Below are 20,921 nucleotides of genomic sequence, written 5' to 3'. Positions count from 1 at the left end.
GCAGAAGGGAAAGGGGTGGGAAAAAGAAAAAAAAACCCCCCCAAAAAAAAGGCCCGGAAAGGTTTTTAAATTTTGAAAATTTTTTTTAAAAAAGGATGGTGGAAGAAAAATTTTTTCAAAAACACTTTAATTTTTGGTAAGAAAAAAAGTTTTAAAGTAGGTTTTTTTTTTAGGCGGAGTGGTTCCGGGGGTTTTTTTTTTTTTAGGGCCCCCCCTTTTGGTTTTTTTCCCCTTAGAACCCAAGGAAACCCCCCCCCCCCCCCTTTTTTCCCTTGGTTTTTTTGAGGGGATTAGTCCGTTTTTAAACGTTATATTATTTTTTTTTTTTTTTTGAAATTTTTTCTTTTTTTTACCCAAAATTATCCCTTTTTTTGGAACTTAAAATTTTTTCCCCCTTTTTATTTTTTTAAGTTAAAAAATTCTTTTTTTAAATCTTAAGGGGGCAGTAGAACCCCCTTGGAAAGGCTGTTTTTTTTTTAAAAAAAAAAGGAAAAAAAAATTAGGGGGCCCCCCCACCCGCCTCGTTTTTTCCCCCCCCCGGGGTTTCGGAAAAGGGGAACTAGTGTGCGGCTTTAAAACCCCCCCAAAAACCCCCCCACCCTTAAAATTTACCCCCTTTTTTCCCCCCCCAACCCTTTTATGTTTTCAAACCGCACCCCCCTCCTCCCCACCCCCTTTCCCCCGCCCCCCGGGGGTTTTACTTTTTTCCAAAATTTTGAAGGACCCAGAAGAAAGGAAACCGACTGGCCAAAAAACTTTTTATCAAGACCACCCCCCAACCCCCCCCCCCTCCCCCCCCCCCCCCCCCCCCCCCAAGGGGGCCCGAAAACCCGGGGGGTGGGCCGGGGGGGGGTTCCCCCCAAAACCGGGGGGGGGCCGGGCCCCCCCCCCCCACCCCACTGGTCTCCTCTCATCTGCAGTCTTCAGAGGGGCCCATATGAAGTCCGTTTGTTAAGACGTATACCTGATTCACGTTTGTCCTTTAAACACTTCTCCCTGACACACATTGACTTTGTTTACTCCAGAGATGAATGTCCTCTCTGTTGTGAATCTCTACACTTTCCGCTGACGTCAGTTTGTATTATATTTGTATCTTTATGTAGTATCCACACATCTATCTTATTTTGAAATCTCTAACCGGAAACGGGGCAGATGACGCCATCACTCCCCGGTGTGTAACGGTCTGTTTTATGGTCACCGTTTACCGGTTTTTCATCAGGAATCTTTCCTCCCGGTTCTTACCGTTATGGCGGCTCGTGCCCGCCTCTTCACGCTCGCGCTGCTGTCCTGTTTTCCCGCGCCGGGGTCTTCGCGCAGAGACGTGCTCGAACTGAGTGATGCGGACTTCGACTACCTGTCGGCGGGGCACGAGACCCTGCTGGTCACGTTCTATGCTCCATGGTAACTGTTAGCTTAGCATAGCTAGTTCATCATTCAAACACATTGCAAACACAACCGGTCTGTGATGTTGCTAACCTGCATCCTCCTCTTCCTCCTCCTACTCCTCCTCTCCTCTGCCCCCCCCCAGGTGTGGTCACTGTAAGAAGTTAGGTCCAGATTTTGAGAAGGCAGCGACCAGACTGAAGGGAACCGTGCAGCTGGCCAAGGTAAATACTCATCTTCATCAGTACCATCTTCATCACCATCACCTCTCTCACCTTCCCCCCCCCCCCCCCCCCCCCCCCCCCACAGGTGGACTGCACAGCTAACCCTGAGGTGTGTGGGCGGTTCGGGGTGTCGGGTTACCCCACGCTGAAGATCTTCAGGAATGGGAGAGACTCTGCCCCCTACGATGGACCCCGCTCTGCAGGTAGCACACACACACACACACTCACACACACACACACACATTAAAACAATCTCACAGGTGTGTGTGTGTGTGTGTGTGTGTGTGTGTGTGTGTGTGTGTGTGTGTGTGTGTGTGTGTGTGTGTACAGATGGGATCTATCACTACATGAAGAAGCAGACGGGTCCGGACTCGGTTCTCCTGCAGACTGAAGAGGAGCTGCAGGCCTTCATCAAACACTACGACGCCAGTGTGGTCGGTACGTTCCATCAGGAGGGTCCTCTCGGGAGGGGGGGTGCCTCGCTGTCCTATCCGAGTCTCTACCTGAGCTTTACTCCGCCGGTCTGACTTTACCGACCGATATGGGACCTGAAGGAACCGTTGACTCCTCACCCTGAGCTTAGAACACACAATCACACAGAAGAGCGGGGGCAGTTAAGCTCAACGGCTACAAAGGGCCTTAAAAACACACCTAGGGTTAGCTGAGTTTTAGTAATGCTACTTAACCCCTCGTCACCTGCAGCGCGTCGTTTCCTAGCATACCTTAGCAGGATGCTAGGTCCTAACAGTCCACTATCACAGCTCCACAAGCTACATGCTATGCTAGGTTATATTGTGTTAGCTTACAATAGTGTGTGTGTGTGTGTGTGTGTGTGTGTGTGTGTGTGTGTGTGTGTGTGTGTCAGGTGTGTTCCCAGGTGCAGGCAGCTCTCACCTGGCTGAGTTCCTGAGGGCTGCAGGTCTGCTGAGAGAACAGTTCAGGTTTGCTCATTGTGTAGACCTGAAGCTGGGGGGGCAGTACGGAGTCACCTCAGAGTGAGTACACACACACACACACACACACACACACGCACACACACACAGGTGAACCGTCCCGTTGTGTCCTCAGGAGCGTGCTGTTGGTCAGACCCCCCCGACTGGACAACAAGTTTGAGGACAGCGTGGTGGTCTTCAAAGAATACCTGACCATCGGGTCCCTGAGACGCTTCATCAGAGACAACATGTAAGACTCCACCTGTCCACACCTGTCTATACCTGTCTCCCCGTCTACCTGTCCACACCTGTCTATACCTGTCCACACCTGTCTACACCTGTCTCCCTGTCTGTCTGCAGTCATGGTATGTGTCCTCACCTGACAATGGAGAACAGAGATGGTCTGAGGGTCCGGGACCTGCTGACAGCATACTACGACCTGGACTACCACCACAACCCCCGGGGGTCCAACTACTGGAGGAACAGGTAAACATGTACAGATGAACACTTGACCACCTTCTTAACTGTGGAAAGTTTCTAAGCCCCGCCTCCCGTGTCTCCTTGCTAGGGTGATGAAGATGGCGTCTACATTTTCTGCGCGGGGCCTGTTGTTCTCTGTAGCCAATAAGAAGGACTTCCTGTCTGAGCTGGAGGAGGACTTCGGCCTGGGAACATCAGACGGAGGAGAACTGCCCTTCGTCACAATCCGGACCAAACTGGGCCACAAGTACACCATGAGAGAGGAGTTCACGTACGTAACGAGGCCCAACCAGGCTAAATATAACCCCATGAGGAGTTCATGTACGTAACCAGGCCGTGTGTGTGTGTGTGTGTGTGTGTGTGTGTGTGTGTGTGTGTGTGTGTGTGTGTGTGTGTGTGTGTGTGTGTGTGTGTGTGTGTGTGTGTGTGTGTGTGTGTGTGTGTGTGTGTGTGTGTGTGTGTGTGTGTTTCAGGAGGGACGGTCAGTCTTTGGAGAGGTTTCTGGACGATTACTTCGCAGGTCGTCTGAAGCGTTATATAAAATCTGAACCGGTGCCTGAGAAGAACTCTGCTGCAGTCAAGGTGAGTGTACCTGTCAGCCAATGAGATGAGTGTGGTGATGTCAGCCAATGAGAGGAGAGTGTGGTGATGTCAGCCAATGAGAGGAGAGCGTGGTGATGTCATGTGTGCTCTGTTTAGTAATAGCTTTATTTATGAATGATCCTCAGACGGTCGTGGCGGAGAATTTTGACGAGCTTGTCAACAACCCGGAGAGAGACGTTCTGATCCAGTTCTACTCGCGGTCCTGTTCACACTGCAAGAAGCTGGAGCCGGTCTACACACATCTGGCTGAGATGGTACACACACACACGCACATACACACAGTGATGTCACTGAGCGATTTATTCATTATTACCGGACATTTCTAAAGATAAGATAAGATGTACCTGTATTAATCCCCGTGGGGAAACTCGAGTGTTTATGCAGCAACAGGGAAGAGGAAAAACAGTACAGGTTCACACAGGACATGAAACACACATTTAAAAGAAGAAAAGAAAAAGCTTCAGTTTGTCCCAGAATGCAACATGTGTTTCTGCTCATCTGCAGCAGGACGTGTGTGTTCTCAATGTTTATCTTTACCTGTGTGTCTTCAGCTGTCCTCTAATCCCAACATCGTGATCGCCCGGATGAACGCGGGCGACAACGACGTCCCCAACGGATATGACGTGCAGGGGTGAGACAGTAACCGGTGGACTTTCGTATTCTCTGCGTTGTGTGTTGATTAATACGCTGCAGGCCATTAATGTCTTTGGAGGCGATCTCCGTTTATTTCTGACGGCGAAAAGGGGAACCACAAAATCCTTTCGTCAATCACACTTGTGTACTTCAAGCCTCTACGCAAATCAAACAACACAGGAATATGTTAGAACATTACACAGCGAGTCAAAGCTTTAAAACAAATCCCATAACCTTGGGAGCTTCACAGCAGAAGTTACTACAACCACAATGTCGCTTACCTCTCCCATGTAGTACAACAGCAAAAGGGCAGAGGTAGCGTGGGAAACACCCCTTTATAGGAGGGTAACCCCCAAAAGTGGACGTAGGGGTACACAAGTTGAGTCACTAGTTCCTCATGTCAGGTTAAAACACAGATTTTGGGTAATTATAACACTGAATATGACATGACATATTACTGCTATAATTGACCCTGTTACACTCACCCCCCAAGAATTACACAAAATTCTGGGTTGTATAACAGAACCCACAAACACCGGCCATAATGAAAACACCAACACAACAAAGCAGCATGAACCAGCAAAATGAGCTTCCTATCAAAAGGATAAGAGACTTTGAGATTCGCTTGGCGCCTAGCAACAACTCATAATACTCCATAGACAAAATGAGGTGCCTTATACACCACACATATTCAGGCCAAACAACGTAGGTCCATGGACAAGAAACAGGGTTTGATACAGCAGTACATCACTATACCAACATAAAGAGTAGCCAAAGAACACATCATTGAAAACAAAAAAATATACCACTCAGATTTACACACTTCACACATGAATACCAGCACGAGAGTCATGCTCAACCCCTAGAAGGAACTCAAGTTGTGTCATGGACTCAATTAAACGACACATTGGCCTAATGACTCTGCCAAACCGTGAGGTAAGTCGGCTTTCAGCATTAGATGCCTGAGGCGGACTTGAGCAGGCAGGTGATGGATGTGGTAGGGGAGCAGGGAAAGCTGGTGAGAAGTCCACAACTTCGGCAGGAACATCTGAAGAGGGGGAGGCCACAACAGAGGGAGATGGTGGACTATCTGGGCCATGGGACCCGTCAATGGAGGGCTGCTCACGGACCCATGAGGCGGTGCGGCCATCATCCCAGTCATCAACACTCGAGAGGGACCCAGCAAGTGATGGTTCACCCATTGCGGCTGCAGTGTCTAATCCAGACATCTCAGTTTCAAGCCAATCAGATGGAGGAGGGGCATTGGCCACACTAGAGGCAGGCACGGACACAGGAGTAGCTTCATCATCCAAGGTTTCATCTACGGGTAGGAAGTTGATCTGGAGCAGCAGGTTTCGGTGAACGACACGTTCATGTCCGCCCTGATCCCTGATCCGGTAGATACAGTGGGGCAAAAAAGTATTTAGTCAGCCACCAATTGTGCAAGTTCTCCCATTTAAAAAGATGAGAGAGGCCTGTCATTTTTATCATAGGTACACTTCAACTATGAGAGACAGAATGGGGGAAACAATCCAGGAAATCACATTGTAGGATTTTAATGAATTAATTGTAAATTCCTCGGTAAAATAAGTATTTGGTCACCTACAAACAAGCAAGATGTCTGGCTCTCACAGACCTGTAACTTCTTCTTTAAGAGGCTCCTCTGTCCTCCACTCGTTACCTATATTAATGGCACCTTTTTGAACTGGTTATCAGTATAAAAGACACCTGTCCACAACCTCAAACAGTCATACTCCAAACTCCACTATGGCCAAGACCAAAGAGCTGCCAAAGGAGACCAGACACAAAATTGTAGACCTGCACCAGGCTGGGAAAACTGAATGTGCAATAGGTAAGCAGCTTGGTGTGAAGAAATCAACTGGGAGCAATTCTTTGAAAATGGAAGACATACAAGACCACTGCTAATCTCCCTCGATCTGGGGCTCCACGCAAGATCTCACCCCGTGGGGTCAAAATGATCACAAGAACGATGAGCAAAAATCCCAGAACCACACGGGGGGATCTAGTGAATGACCTGCAGAGAGCTGGGACCAAAGTAACAGAGGCTACCATCAGTAACACACTACGCCGCCAGGGACTTAAATCCTGCAGTTCCAGACGTGTCCCCCTGCTTAAGCCAGTACATGTCCAGGCCCGTCTGAAGTTTGCTAGAGGGCATTTGGATGATCCAGAAGAGGATTGGGAGAATGTCATATGGTCAGATGAAACCAAAATAGAACTTTTTGGTAAAAACTCAACTCGTCGTGTTTGGAGGAGAAAGAATGCAGAGTTGCCTCCAAAGAACACCACACCTACTGTGAAGCATGGGGGTGGAGACATCATGCTTTGGGGCTGTCTTTCTGCAAAGGGACCAGGACGACTGATCCGTGTAAAGGAAAGAATGAATGGGGCCATGTATCGTGAGATTTTGAGTGGAAACCTCCTTCCATCAGCAAGGGCACTGAAGATGAAGCGTGGCTGGGTCTTTCAGCATGACAGTGATCCCAAACACACCGCCAGGGCAACGAAGGAGTGGCTTCGTAAGAAGCATTTCAAGGTCCTGGAGTGGCCTAGCCAGTCTCCAGATCTCAACCCCATAGAACATCTTTGGAGGGAGTTGAAAGTCCGTGTTGCCCAGCGACAGCCCCAACACATCACTGCTTTAGAGGAGATCTGCATGGAGGAATGGGCCAAAATACCAGCAACAGTGTGGAAACCTTGTGAAGACTTACAGAAAACCTTTGACCTCTGTCATTGCCAACAAAGGGTATATAACAAAGTATTGAGATGAACTTTTGTTATTGACCAAATACTTATTTTCCACAACCATTTGAAATGAATTCATTAAAATCCTACAATGTGATTTCCTGGATTGTTTCCCCCATTCTGTCTCTCATAGTTGAAGTGTACCTATGATAAAAATGACAGGCCTTCTCATCTTTTGAAATGGGAGAACTTGCACAATTGGTGGCTGACTAAATACTTTTTTGCCCCACTGTATGTATGGCGGGTTTCGCAGCCACTACAGTGTAGACAGTGGGCTCCCACTTGTCAGAAAGCTTACGTTTCCCTCTGATACCCTTGTTTGCCAGCAGCACCTGGTCACCGAGAGACAGAGGCTGACCCTTGACCCGTTTGTTGTACTGATCACACAGATGTCTCTGCTCAGCTGTGCAATTCTTCTGAGCTAGTGCCATTGCGCAGTGCAGGTCTTCCAAAAGGGACTTCACATAGGCATCATAGTCACACACGGTCATATCATGGAGTACATTCTTGAACAGGAGGTCAACCGGCAGCCTAGGGACCCTCCCGAACATCAAATAGAAAGGTGCGAACCCGGTGGTCTCATGAACAGTGCAGTTGTACACAAAGGTCATGGTCTGGATCAACTGCGGCCATTTCTGTTTGGAACGAGGGGGTAGAGATCTCAACATGTTACCTAGGGTGCGGTTAAACCTCTCTGTGCCGCCGTTCCCCATAGGATGGTAAGGAGTGGTGTGTGACTTGTCAACCCCTGACAGCCTCAAGAGCTCAGCAATCAGCTCACTTTCAAAGTGTGCTCCCTGGTCGGAGTGCGGGCGCTGAGGGAAGCCGTAGATGCAGAAAAAGTTGTCCCACAGCTTCTTGGCTACCCTCTTGGCAGTCTGATCCTGACAGGGGAAAGCATGTGCCATCTTGGTAAAATGATCAGTGATCACTAGGACATCCACAGACTTGTTGTTACTGTCTTCAGCTGACCAGAAGTCCACACACACGAGTTCCAGAGGAGCAGAGGTTTTAATGCTCTCCAGTGGGGCTCTGGCGGAGGGCTCAGGGGTTTTGCTGAGGACACATCTGTGGCAGCACTTCACATGATTGCGGACATCCCTCTCCATGTCATACCAGAAGAAGCGCCTGCGAGCCAGAGAAAGTGTGCGGGGCTGACCTTGGTGACCAGCGCGGTCATGAACACCAGACAGGGCATCTGCCTTCAGGGACTCAGGTACAATAAACTGGAACCTCTTCTGCTCGGTCAAGGGGTCCTTTGAGACCCTATAGAGGATGCCGTTCAGAAGTGTCAGTTTATCCCACTGCTTAAGGACTCTCAGAATAGGCTGACTCTCATTGCAGCGTTCACGCCTGGAGGGCCTGCGTCTCCTGTCAACATAATGAGCAACCCTTGAGACGACTGGGTCCCGCTGCTGGTGTGGCTGCAGGTCGGTGAGGGATAAGGAAGGCAACATGTCTTGGCCAGGAGGTTCCAAGGTGGTGAGATGGTCAGCAAGAGAGACTGCACGCTGTCTAGGAGCAGAATCCCAGTTGTCCAAAGAGGAGAGAAGAGAGGAGACGTCATCTTCAGACAGGGAACCATCAATGGCAGCCGAGGGAGAGGGACTCCCCAAGGACTGTGGCTGGCAGGTGAGGCGAAAGGTGTCCTGCACACATCCATCATTGACATCATGAACTTGACCCAGCAGCTCAGAGTAAGGCTCGCACGGCAGCCGTTCCCTTAAAGGCTTCACGAATGGGTCCCTACTGAGAGCATCCGCCACCACATTCAACCTCCCAGGGATGTGTTTGATCTCAAAGGAATACGGAGCCAGTTTGGAGACGCTGCTCACAGGCATCAAGCTTTGGCTTGGTCAGGATGTACGTGAGAGGATTGTTGTCTGACCAGACGGTGAACCTGTGGCCCTTGAGCCAATGACTGAACTTCTCACAAACCGCCCATTTGAGGGCCAAGAACTCTAGCCTGTGAGCAGGATAGTTGGCTTGACTGCGACTGAGAGATTTGCTCGCAAAAGCGATGGGTCTTGCTCTCTCTTCGCCAGCAGGCACCTGTGAAAGGACAGCACCCAGACCATCAAGGGACGCATCGGTGGGGAGGATGAAAGGTCTATCAAAGTCTGGGTGTGCCAGCACCACACTGTCGAGGAGAGCACTTTTCAGATCTTCAAACGCTTTCTCGCAGGCAGGAGTCCAATCCTGGGGAGTCAGTTCTCGGAAGGGACCAGCTCTCCGTCGACCAAAGGAGCCTTTAACTCTCCTCTTCTGCCCTGCAGTCAAAGTGTAGAGCGGCTTTGCGATGGAAGAGCAGCCAGGAATGAAGTGCTGGTGATACAGCACCATCCCAAGGAAAGATTTAACTTTCCGCTGAGATGGAGTGCAGCTGTCATTGTTCATTAGGTCCTCCTTCCTGAAAGCTGAGATGACCTTCACTTTCTCCTGGTCAACTGAGACACCACTGCAGTCCACCACATGGCCAAGAAACCCCACAGACTTGCGAAGAAAGTGGCATTTCTTCTGTCAGCTTTTTTTATTTTTTTATTTTTATTTTACCTTTATTTTACCAGGCAGATCATTAAGAACAAGTTCTTATTTACAAAGATGGCCTGACATAAAACAAAAATAGGTGACACTTAAAAAACATACAAAGACATAGAAAACAAGGATTGGTTATACAAAATCATTAAAACCATTAAATCAGCGGGCCTAGGTGCACAAATGGGAGACTGAGCTGAAGGATTAGACGGAGGGGAAACACTTGCAGGGATCAGTGAGATGGTGTGAGATGGAGTGTTTGAAGGCCGGAATGGAAATGAAAGTGACCAGTTTGAGGTGTGTTTGTAGTGCGTTCCAGTCTGTGGCAGCAGCTGACTGGAATGATGCAAGGCCGAGTGAGGATCTAGTTTGAGGGGTTGTTAGCAGGATGCGAAGAGAGGACCGAGTGTTATATGTGGTAGGTAGACGATGCAGCAGGCGGGACAAATAGGGGGGTGTCTGATGAAGGATGGTCTTGTAAATGAGAGTGAGCCAGTGAATATGACGACGAGTATGAAGCGATGGCCAATTTACCAGAGAGTAAAGACTGCAGTGATGAGTATTTAGGGGGGCGTTTGTAGCAAAACGGATGGCAGAGTGATAGAGTGTGTCCAGTTTAGCAAGAGTGCCCTTAGAGGCAGTTCTATAGATAGTGTCACCGAAATCAAGTGTGGGGAGAATAGTCATTTTTATAAGCGTGAGTTTAGAAGAGGAAGTGAAAGAGTGGCGGTGGCGGTAAAGGAAACCAAGTTTAGCCCGCACCTTAGACTGTAACTGGGAGATGTGATGTGAAAAACATATTGTAGTGTCTAACCAGATACCCAGGTATTTGTAGGTGGAGACTTGCTCCAAGATTGCCCCCTCACAGGTGGAGATGTTTAAGGGAGACGGAGAGGGTACACCCTTCCGATGAAACCACATGGCTTTTGTCTTAGTTGTGTTGAGTGACAGTTTCAGTTGTGTAAAGGCATGTTGTACCTGGAGAAAGCTATCCTGGAGCGTGGATTGGACAGAGGAGGGAGAAGGACCAGAGGCATATAAGATGGTGTCATCGGCATAAAGGTGAATGAGTGAATTGCCAGCAGCTAGGGGAATGTTATTGATATAGATGGAAAACAGTGATGGGCCAAGTATAGAACCTTGAGGAACACCCTTTGTGACAGAGAGGGAGTGAGAGAGTGAGTTATCGAACCTTACGCGTTGCACCCGGTGAGATAGATAGTGAGAGAACCAAGCCAGCGAGTGACCTATGACCCCAATACTACTCAGCCTGCTGATGAGGGTGGGATGGTCAACAGTGTCAAAGGCCTTTGCAAGGTCAATGAAAATAGCAGCACAATGTTGTTTGGTGTCTAGCGTGGATGTAATGTCATTTAATACCTTTAAAGTGGCTGTTGTGCACCCATACCCAGCGCGGAACCCAGACTGTGCGTCAGAGAGTATACCAAAAGTATTAAGATAGTTAGTGAGCTGATTGTTCACAAGCTTCTCAAATACCTTGGACACACAGGGCAGGATGGAGATGGGTCTGTAGCTATTTGGATCTGACTGCTCACCACCTTTAAACAAGGGCAGGACGATGGCTTCTTTCCAGTCAAAGGGTATTTCAGCCGTATGGAATGAGTGATTGAAGAGTTTGGTTATGGGTGCTGCAATGATGGGAGCTGCAGTTTTAATAAAAAATGCGGGAAGGTTGTCAGACCCAGCTGATTTTTTGGGGTCTAGAGCAGACAGTTCCTTTAAAACCTCCCCCTCTGTAAGAGGCCGAAAGGAGAAGCTGTGTGTGGGAGGGTGCAGGTGTGGGGGGCTTAGAAGACTATGGGCTGTGGAAGGCGATATAGTAGGGCCTTTGGACAGTGTGTTCTCAAAGACAAAGCCAGACTTTACAAAGTGACTATTGAAAGTATCTGCCATTGCAGTCTTATCTGAGATGACAAGATCATTGACTTTGAGTGAAACAGGCATGGCTGAGGGCCTTGTTCTGAAGTTTTCTTACTGTTTTCCAGAAAGCATTGGGATCGGAGCTACATTGTGTGAATTGAGCCTTGAAGTAACCAGATTTGGCCTGGCGTACGGCTTGTGTAGCCTTATTGCGGAGTTGCCGGAATTTGAGGAAGTCTGTGGGAGACTTTGATAGACGGGCTTTTCTCCATGCAGCATTCTTTTGATGGAGAAGAGATGTGAGCTCTTGTGTGAACCAGGGGCTGTGACGATTTTTCAACCGTTGTTTCTTGAGGGGGGCATGCTTATTGACCACAGCACTAAGCTGGTCTTTGAACAGAGACCACGCATCATTCACAGAGGGAACCAGGCTGACTCTGTGCCAGTTAATATTGGCCAGGTCATGGAGGAAAGCTTGGGTGTTAAAATGCTTTAGACAGCGCTTAATGCTGATGGTAATGGGCTGTTTGGTGGAGATGTTTTTGCGAATGCAGGCTATAAAACAGTGGTCACTGAGGTCGCTGCAGAACACACCAGATTGATACATATGGGGAGTGTTAGTAAGAATTACATCCAGCAAGGTAGCTTTCTCCGGACAGTTGGAGTTGAGCCTGGTTGGTTGGGTGATAATTTGCTGGAGATTAAGGGAGTCTAACTGCTGTATGACTTTCTCAGGAGGCCTAAGCATGTCCCAATTGAGATCACCAAGCAGAACAAGCTCAGACTTAGTGAAAGGTGCCAGTGCTCTACTAAGAGCCTCAAGAGTACATGCAGGGGCTGAGGGGGGGGCGATAACAGCCGGCCACTGTAATACAAAAATTATTCGATAGCCTTATCTGAATGATCAAGAGATCAAACTGTTTCGGAATAGACTTGGCAAGTACCACTGAGCAGTGTAGTTGTTCTTTAGAGTAGATTGCTACTCCTCCACCTTTAGATGATCTGTCTTGGCGGAATAGATTATAGCCATTAATGTTGGTATCAGGATAGGAGACAGAATTACGGAGCCATGTCTCAGTCAGGACAAGGACATGGGGATTGGAGGATTCCACCCAGACTTTAAGTTGGTCCATTTTTGGCACCAAGCTTCTTACATTTACATGCAGAAAACCCATATTGTTTCTAACACAAAAATCATGGAAACAGAGATCATGTGACTGAAAACCATTGAGGGGGGGAACAGTATCAAAAGGACCAGGGTTGACATGAACATTACCAGAGATTATGAGTAGTAACACAATCAGAGCACGGCAAAGGGAGGATGAGTCATTGTGTTTACATTTGTCAAGTGTAGGAAGATTAGAAGGTAAAATAATCATATTGCTGAGAAGACTCATAACATAACATGAAGACAGAGGAGGAATAGTAATGTTTACAATTGATGGTGACCCCAGAGACAGTGTAAACAGCAGGGAAGCCAAGTCTCTATTATAGATGTTGACTGAGTCAGTTTGATGGTCAGGCAAATGAGGGGGGTCGAAGAATATCAACTTCCCCATGTGCGCAACTGATGAGGGGGGCGAGACAGTAAGGAGGAAAGCAAGGAGAAGGAGGACATTGAATAGTTTGAGGCAGGCCATGCTAGGTTCGAGGAAAAAAAGTTGCTGCTAACAGTTAGCACAGTTAGCTGGATAAGTTAGGTCACACTCACCCACAAGTTGTATATCCACAGTCACGGACTTGTTAGTCCATAGTCTACATGAGTGTTAGCAAGTAACCACCAGAAACATTAGCAGGCACTGGTGAGCAGATAGCAGGCAGAGGCTGGCTAGATTAGCTGGCAGGGAATGTGGATAGCTAACCAAGGGGCTAGCAGGCTAATTAATCAAAGGGATAGCAGGCAAGCAGGCTAATTAACCAAAGGGCCAGCAAGCAAGCAGGCTAGGCAGGGTAAGAGGAGTACATGACGCATGGGACAGCAATGAATCAGCAGATGGGGTTTCCACAGAGCAGTGTAGCAGCACGCCATAGGCAGCAAGCAGCAGTGAAGCAGCAGATAGAATTACGACAGAGCAGTGTAGCAGCAGGCCTCAGGCAACAGTGAGGCAGCAGGTAGGATTACCACAGAGCAGTGTAGCAGAGCAGTGCAGCAGCAGGCCTCAGGCAGCAGTGAGGCAGCAGGTAGGATTACCACAGAGCAGTGTAGCAGAGCAGTGCAGCAGCAGGCCTCAGGCCCTGAGACGTGAGACGTGAGAAGACCATGTCCAGTCGCTTCAGGGCTTCCTCTTCAGAAGGTGCAAAGACGAGTAGGTCATCCAGATAACAGAGGAGACTGGAGAAGTTCAGGTCACCAAAGACACTGATCATCACCCGCATAAAGGATGCGGGGCTGTTGCACAGGCCCTGGGGAAGTCTGTTATATTCATACAGGCCTAAGGGTGTTGTGAAGGCCGTGTACCGCCAGACTCATGGAGGGGGGATGTTGTAGAACCCCGATGTGAGATCCATGGTACTGAAAAAGGCGTTTCCACCAAGGGCAGCGAGACAATCAGCCTGGTGGGGCAGCGGGTGGGCATCCTTGACGGTCTTGGCATTAAGCCAACGGAAGTCAGTGCAGATCCTCAAGTCTCCAGACTTCTTCCAGACCAGGACCAGCGGCGAGGCATATTCACTGACTGACTTACTGATGATGCCTTTCAATTCCATCTCAGACAGCACCTCTCTCAATTTATGATAATGTGCTGGAGGGACACGGCGATAGGGCAGCCGGAAGGGGTGATCATCAGTAAGGTGAATTCGGTGAACGAACTCCTTCGCTTCCCCACAGTCCAGCTTGTCCTTCGAGAAGACATCCTGGTAAGTGAGCACTAGGTCAGCCAGCCGCTGTTTCCACTCATCTGACACATCACAGCCTTCAAGGTCGATATCTGTCAATCCACAGTCTTTCAGTCGCTGAAAGTGGGGAAGAAGTGGCATCTGAGTTTGAGGCAGGGTCAGGAGCCCGGTCAGCCTGTGGCCTACTCACACCCTGGGAGATGGGAAGATCCTCCACTGCAACACATGGAAACACATCTGCCACTTTTGCATTGCGGCACAGTGTTACAGGACTCTTTGTTGCGTTTAGGATTTTCAACGGGACCCAGCGATCACCCCACATGGGTGCAACAACCCGCCCGACAGTAATGTCCTTAGGGGCTAAACGGGAGGAGGTGGGCTCCACAATGATAGTGCTCCCAGGTGAAACAGGGGCACTACTGGGCAACTTCCCCCACACCAAATACTCCTGCTGTGGAGCAAGGGTGACAGCCTGCCGTAGCCTAACGGTGCCAACCTTGTCAGGCAGTTCAGGACCAGACCAACGGGTTATGCAGCTGAGCAACTGAAGGAACTGCTCACACTCAGGGTCAGAGGTATTGGAGCGAATGAGCTCCCAGTACTTCTCATTGGATTTCATCCCCTGTATCATGGGTCTGATGACATTGCTCCCGATGATAAGTTCGTCCCTCTGCCCCGGAACAAGGAAAGTCGGCACAACAAATTTGGATCCATAAATCTCAATGTTCAGGTCATAGATACATCTGGGTTGCGTCGTAAGGCCACCACAGCCAACAAGGACCACCCTCTCGGGCACAGGCTGAGGACTCAGGAGAACACCAGCGGCTCTGAGCTTGGACTCCGCCTCCACACTGAGCGTGCATGACATGCTCCCTGAATCAAGCATCCCTCTCAAAGTAAATTGACCCCCGATGGAAACCGGAGCATAAAACAAGTCACTAGCTCCTCCCACTCTCTGTGAGCCTACAACAATCACTGTATTGTCATTGGGAAGACTACTACAGCAGTGCACATAGGTCGACTGCAAATCCTGTTCTTCAGTGAGGGCGTCACCAGCACTGCCCATGTTACCCCTCTCATCACATGGGCGGGCTAGTTTAAATCAGTATTGGAGGGAGAAGGGGGTGGTGCGGCTGAGGAGACGGAGGGCTGTGGGCAACCTTGTCTAATATGGCCGGGGCTGAAGCAGTCGAGGCACAGTCTGTACAGTCTGCAGTGTGCGTGTGTTGAGTGGTCTGTGGAACCACAAACTCTGCATGTGAAGGGCTCAGAGTGCTGCTGGTTACGGGGACGCCCAGGCTGACGATGGGCTGACTGACGGTTGACTGGCTGATAGTTGCCTGCCCTTTGGTTGGTAGCGAGGGAGGCGTTGCACAAGGACAAAACTTTGTCAAACATAGCCACGACCTGTTGAACACCAGGCTCGGCGGCTGGTTGGACAACGGCAGCAGGAGCTAGATCAGGAACAGCAACAGGAGGCGGAGTCAAGGGAGCAGGCTTGTGGGGACTCACCATCATCCCATCCAAGCTAGGCTGACTGCAGGCCAAGGCGAAAGGAGGCAGAGAGGCAGGTGGGGGCTTTGGCTGACATGCCGCTGATGCAGCCTGAGACACCCCAGAACTGAAAGGGTGAAAGGAACCAGTCACAGGGCTCTGACTGTGGCGAGACTGGGGTCGGGGCAGTGATTAATGAACATCATGACCACTTCAGCACTGGGGTCCTCAACGGACCTACCTCTCCTCCGGAGGCACTCATCAGCAGTGTCAATGGATTTGTTAAGGCGAATCCAGTAATCCATAGCACCCTCATTAGCATGGGGAATGGTGCTGTAGAAATCTTTCATAGGCAAATTGGAGTATGACAGCTCACTAAAGTTACCTTTCAATATGTCAAACACAGCCGTGGGCAGGTCAGCTGCACTCGGTTCAGGGCGGCTGTAAATATTACATGACATATTACTGCTATAATTGACCCTGTTACAACAGCTCCCATTTGTCCCTAAATGTATAGAAATAAAAAGGTGTATATATAATTACCATGACCTCTCCCTGCAGGTACCCCACCATCTACCTGGCCCGGGCCGGTAGGAAGGACGAGCCACTCAGATACGAGGTGAGCACCCACCTGCTGAGTCACAACACAGATCAGATCTAAATATACCCAACCTTCCTGGTGCAGAAATATCCCGGCCTCATTCTCTCCCTGCTGAGCCTCAGGGAGAACAATCTCAGAAAGATTACTAATGAAACACACACACACACATACACACACACACACACACACACACACACACACACACACACACACACACACACACACACACACACACACACACAGTGGCGGCTGGTGGAGTTTTCTCCAGGGGGGGCTATAACTCCAAAATGTATATAAAAAGAAGCATGCATACATGTACTAAGGTATCAAACCAGTGTATTTACATACATGTAAACAACAACAACAACATTATAGAGAGATAGAAGTGCAAAGAGAAACAAGTGCGATATATAGAGTACAGTATATGCAGTTCAGAGTGATTATGTAAAGATAAGGGCAGTATAAAGAGGGGGGAATAATTGGCATAGTATAAACAGATGTAGTATGAACAAATATACAGATGTGCTATATTACTATACAGAGGGACAGTATACATATATAATATCTATCTATCTCTAGATATATCTCTCTATCTATCTCTATATCTATCTCTCTATCTATCTCTCTATCTATCTCTATATCTATCTCTATCTATCTCTATCTCTATCTCTATCTCTATATCTATCTCTATATCTATCTCTATCTCTATCTCTATCTCTCTATCTATCTCTATATCTATATCTCTATCTATCTCTATCTATCTCTCTATCTATCTCTATATCTATCTCTATATCTCTCTATCTATCTCTCTATCTATCTCTATCTATCTCTCTATCTATCTCTATCTATCTCTCTATCTATCTCTCTATCTATCTCTATATCTATCTCTATATCTATCTCTCTATCTATCTCTATATCTATCTCTATCTCTATCTCTCTCTATCTATCTCTATCTCTATCTCTATCTCTATCTCTATCTCTATCTCTCTATCTCTATCTCTATCTATCTCTCTATCTATCTCTATATCTATATCTCTATCTATCTCTATCTCTATCTCTATCTCTATATCTATCTCTATATCTATCTCTATCTCTATCTATCTCTCTATCTATCTCTATATCTATATCTCTATCTATCTCTATCTATCTCTCTATCTATCTCTATATCTATCTCTATATCTCTCTATCTATCTCTCTATCTATCTCTATATCTATCTCTATCTCTATCTCTCTCTATCTATCTCTCTATCTATCTCTATATCTATCTCTCTATCTATCTCTATATCTATCTCTATCTATCTCTCTCTATCTATCTCTATCTCTATCTCTCTCTATCTCTCTATCTATCTCTATATCTATATCTCTATCTATCTCTATCTATCTCTCTATCTATCTCTCTATCTATCTCTCTCTATCTATCTCTCTATCTCTCTCTATCTCTATATCTATCTCTATCTCTCTCTATCTATCTCTCTATCTCTATCTATCTCTCTATCTATCTCTATATCTATATCTCTATCTATCTCTATCTCTCTCTATCTATCTCTCTATCTATCTCTATCTCTATCTCTCTCTATCTATCTCTCTATCTATCTCTCTATCTATCTCTATATCTATATCTATCTCTCTATCTATCTCTATATCTATCTCTCTATCTATCTCTATATCTATCTCTCTATATCTATCTCTATATCTATCTCTCTATATCTATCTCTCTATCTCTCTATCTCTATCTCTATCTCTATATCTATCTCTATATCTATCTCTCTATCTCTATCTCTATCTATCTCTCTATCTCTATCTATCTCTCTATCTATCTCTCTATCTATCTCTCTATCTATCTCTATATCTATCTCTAGATCTATCTCTCTATCTATCTCTCTATCTATCTCTCTATCTATCTCTAGATCTATCTCTATATCTATCTCTCTATCTATCTCTAGATCTATCTCTCTATCTATCTCTAGATCTATCTCTCTATCTATCTCTCTATCTATCTCTAGATCTATCTCTATATCTATCTCTAGATCTATCTCTATATCTATCTCTCTATCTATCTCTCTATTTATCTCTATCTCTCTATCTATCTATCTATCTATCTCTCTATCTATCTCTAGATCTATCTCTCTATCTATCTATCTCTCTATCTATCTCTCTATCTATCTCTCTATCTATCTCTATATCTATCTCTCTATCTATCTCTCTATCTATCTCTCTATCTATCTCTCTATCTATCTCTCTATCTATCTCTCTATCTATCTCTCTATCTATCTATCTCTAGATCTATCTCTATATCTATCTCTCTATCTCTCTCTATCTCTAGATCTATCTCTCTATCTATCTATCTCTCTATCTATCTCTATATCTATCTCTCTATCTATCTCTCTATCTATCTCTCTATCTATCTCTAGATCTATCTCTCTATCTATCTATCTCTCTATCTATCTCTATATCTATCTCTCTATCTATCTCTCTATCTATCTCTCTATCTATCTATCTCTAGATCTATCTATCTATCTATCTCTCTATCTATCTCTAGATCTATCTCTCTATCTATCTATCTCTCTATCTATCTCTCTATCTATCTCTCTATCTATCTCTATATCTATCTCTCTATCTATCTCTCTATCTATCTCTCTATCTATCTCTATATCTATCTCTCTATCTATCTCTCTATCTATCTCTCTATCTATCTATCTCTAGATCTATCTCTATATCTATCTCTCTATCTCTCTCTCTATCTCTAGATCTATCTCTATATCTATCTCTCTATCTCTCTATCTATCTCTAGATCTATCTCTCTATCTATCTCTCTATCTATCTCTAGATCTATCTCTATATCTATCTCTCTATCTATCTCTCTATCTATCTCTATATCTATCTCTCTATCTATCTCTCTATCTATCTCTCTATCTATCTCTCTATCTATCTATCTCTAGATCTATCTCTATCTATCTCTATATCTATCTCTCTATCTATCTCTCTATCTATCTCTCTATCTATCTCTCTATCTATCTCTCTATCTATCTCTCTATCTATCTCTCTATCTATCTCTCTATCTATCTCTCTATCTATCTCTCTATCTCTATCTCTATCTATCTCTCTAGCTATCTCTCTATCTATCTCTCTATCTATCTCTAGATCTATCTCTCTATCTATCTCTATCTATCTCTCTAGCTATCTCTCTATCTATCTCTCTATCTATCTCTATATCTATCTCTCTATCTATCTCTAGATCTATCTCTATATATCTATATTCCTGCGTCCCAGGGCGGAAATACGTCACCAATCAGACAATGTCAACGAACGAAACAACTTAACTCATCATTAACTATGAAATATTTATCTTGCACATCTAAAATAATATATAAATATATTTCAAAAGATTTTTATTTTATTTTGTTTTGTTTAATGTCTTATTCAAGGAAATGTGGTGAGAGGTGAGTGGTGGGGCGGCGCCCTAGCGCCCTCTATTGGCCAGCCGCCACTGCACACACGTCCTTAATGTCTCGGCTCACCGGCTGCAACACTTTGTATGCTATTTACATTATTAGGTGCCTTCTGATTTATGGAGGGACACAAACCTTTGATCTTAATCTGATATGTGATCGTAATTGAGTCCTCAGGGGGGACGGGAGCTCAGAGACTTCATGAAGTTCCTGAAAAGCGAGTCGAGTCACCGGCTGCGGGTCGGGGGTTCAAAGGTTGAGCTCTGACACGCCTCCATCGTCCAATCAGAGGAGACTACAGAACGCTTCCTTGACAACGGAACGACACAGACTTTTAAATGTTGATTTCTTATTCATTAAGATGTGAATGTGCGAGGGGGCGTTGTCAGGTTTTCAGAAGACGTTAAAAGGCATTCTGGGAAATGTAGTGATATCTGAGATTTAAACAAATCCATTTTTTATGTATGAATCCTTACATTTGTCTTTACAAAAGAGAAACAGCCCCACCCCATGTCAATTTAATGAGTAATATATGTGATTGCTTTACAAGGTTGATTTTTTGAAACGTTATAATTTAAGCTTTTTTATTTATTTGTAAATGTTTTATTTATATTTCTTAATGTTGTTATTTTATATGTTTCTCTTTTACAGATTAATTATTTTGTATTGTGTAATGTTTGTTTAAACTACACTTCCTGTCACTTCGCTAATTCACCGTTATTTATTAATATGTATGTTAATGCTCAAACTCTTTATTTATTTCTGTAAATCTGTGTTTTGTATTTTTCAAAAGTCTTTTATTTATTCTCTATGTTTTTGTACATTTTGTGAAAAACTGATGCAAAAATCTGAGCCTTATTTTATGAGTATTTAATAAAACTGACTGTAATAACACGGTGTCTCTTTACTGATTTAATTTAAAACAATGTTAAATACTTTTAACTAACAATATGAATGACATATACAATCCTCATTCAAACCATATTTGATATTAATATTTAAAAACCCGTAATTTTTCCAACTAAGGACTATATGTAATTTTTTACCAAAATAAAACATCTTATTTTACTCTATACAGTTTAGATATCTTTATACACCATCACAT

General features: G+C 45.8%; 1 protein-coding gene across 2 annotated transcripts; it reads left to right on the top strand.

The window, feature by feature from the left end:
• The first annotated feature begins 897 nt into the window (after nucleotides 1–897).
• On the top strand, nucleotides 898–20,664 carry LOC134875252 (protein disulfide-isomerase A3-like). 2 transcript variants are annotated; one of them, XM_063899735.1, is made up of 13 exons: nucleotides 901–1,401; nucleotides 1,529–1,607; nucleotides 1,693–1,810; nucleotides 1,938–2,045; nucleotides 2,473–2,602; nucleotides 2,676–2,789; nucleotides 2,900–3,025; nucleotides 3,108–3,290; nucleotides 3,493–3,601; nucleotides 3,748–3,876; nucleotides 4,174–4,253; nucleotides 16,328–16,385; nucleotides 19,994–20,664. In XM_063899735.1, exons 1-13 carry the CDS (start codon nucleotides 1,247–1,249, stop codon nucleotides 20,081–20,083), a joined length of 1,479 nt encoding a protein of 492 aa, XP_063755805.1. In that variant the 5' UTR covers nucleotides 901–1,246; the 3' UTR covers nucleotides 20,084–20,664. The 2 variants fall into 2 exon arrangements, with proteins under 2 accessions (XP_063755806.1, XP_063755805.1); XM_063899736.1 differs by lacking the exon at nucleotides 4,174–4,253 and having other exon boundaries at nucleotides 898–1,401.
• Nucleotides 20,665–20,921: the final 257 nt, after the last annotated feature.

Source organism: Eleginops maclovinus, chromosome 13 (genome assembly GCF_036324505.1).
Source record: "Eleginops maclovinus isolate JMC-PN-2008 ecotype Puerto Natales chromosome 13, JC_Emac_rtc_rv5, whole genome shotgun sequence".
Taxonomy (NCBI): domain Eukaryota; kingdom Metazoa; phylum Chordata; class Actinopteri; order Perciformes; family Eleginopidae; genus Eleginops; species Eleginops maclovinus.
Note: the sequence above shows the minus strand (reverse complement) of the source record. Positions and strands in the feature narration are given on the sequence as shown.

What these genes read in the sequence shown, in the direction of transcription:
- LOC134875252 (XM_063899735.1), top strand. Translation starts at nt 1,247, where the DNA reads ATGGCGGCTCGTGCCCGCCTCTTCACGCTCGCGCTGCTGTCCTGTTTT. An exon ending in GAACCGTGCAGCTGGCCAAG is followed by an intron (nt 1,608 to 1,692) that starts GTAAATACTCAT and finishes CCCCCCCCACAG; the next exon opens with GTGGACTGCACAGCTAACCC. An exon ending in ACACACATCTGGCTGAGATG is followed by an intron (nt 3,877 to 4,173) that starts GTACACACACAC and finishes GTGTGTCTTCAG; the next exon opens with CTGTCCTCTAATCCCAACAT.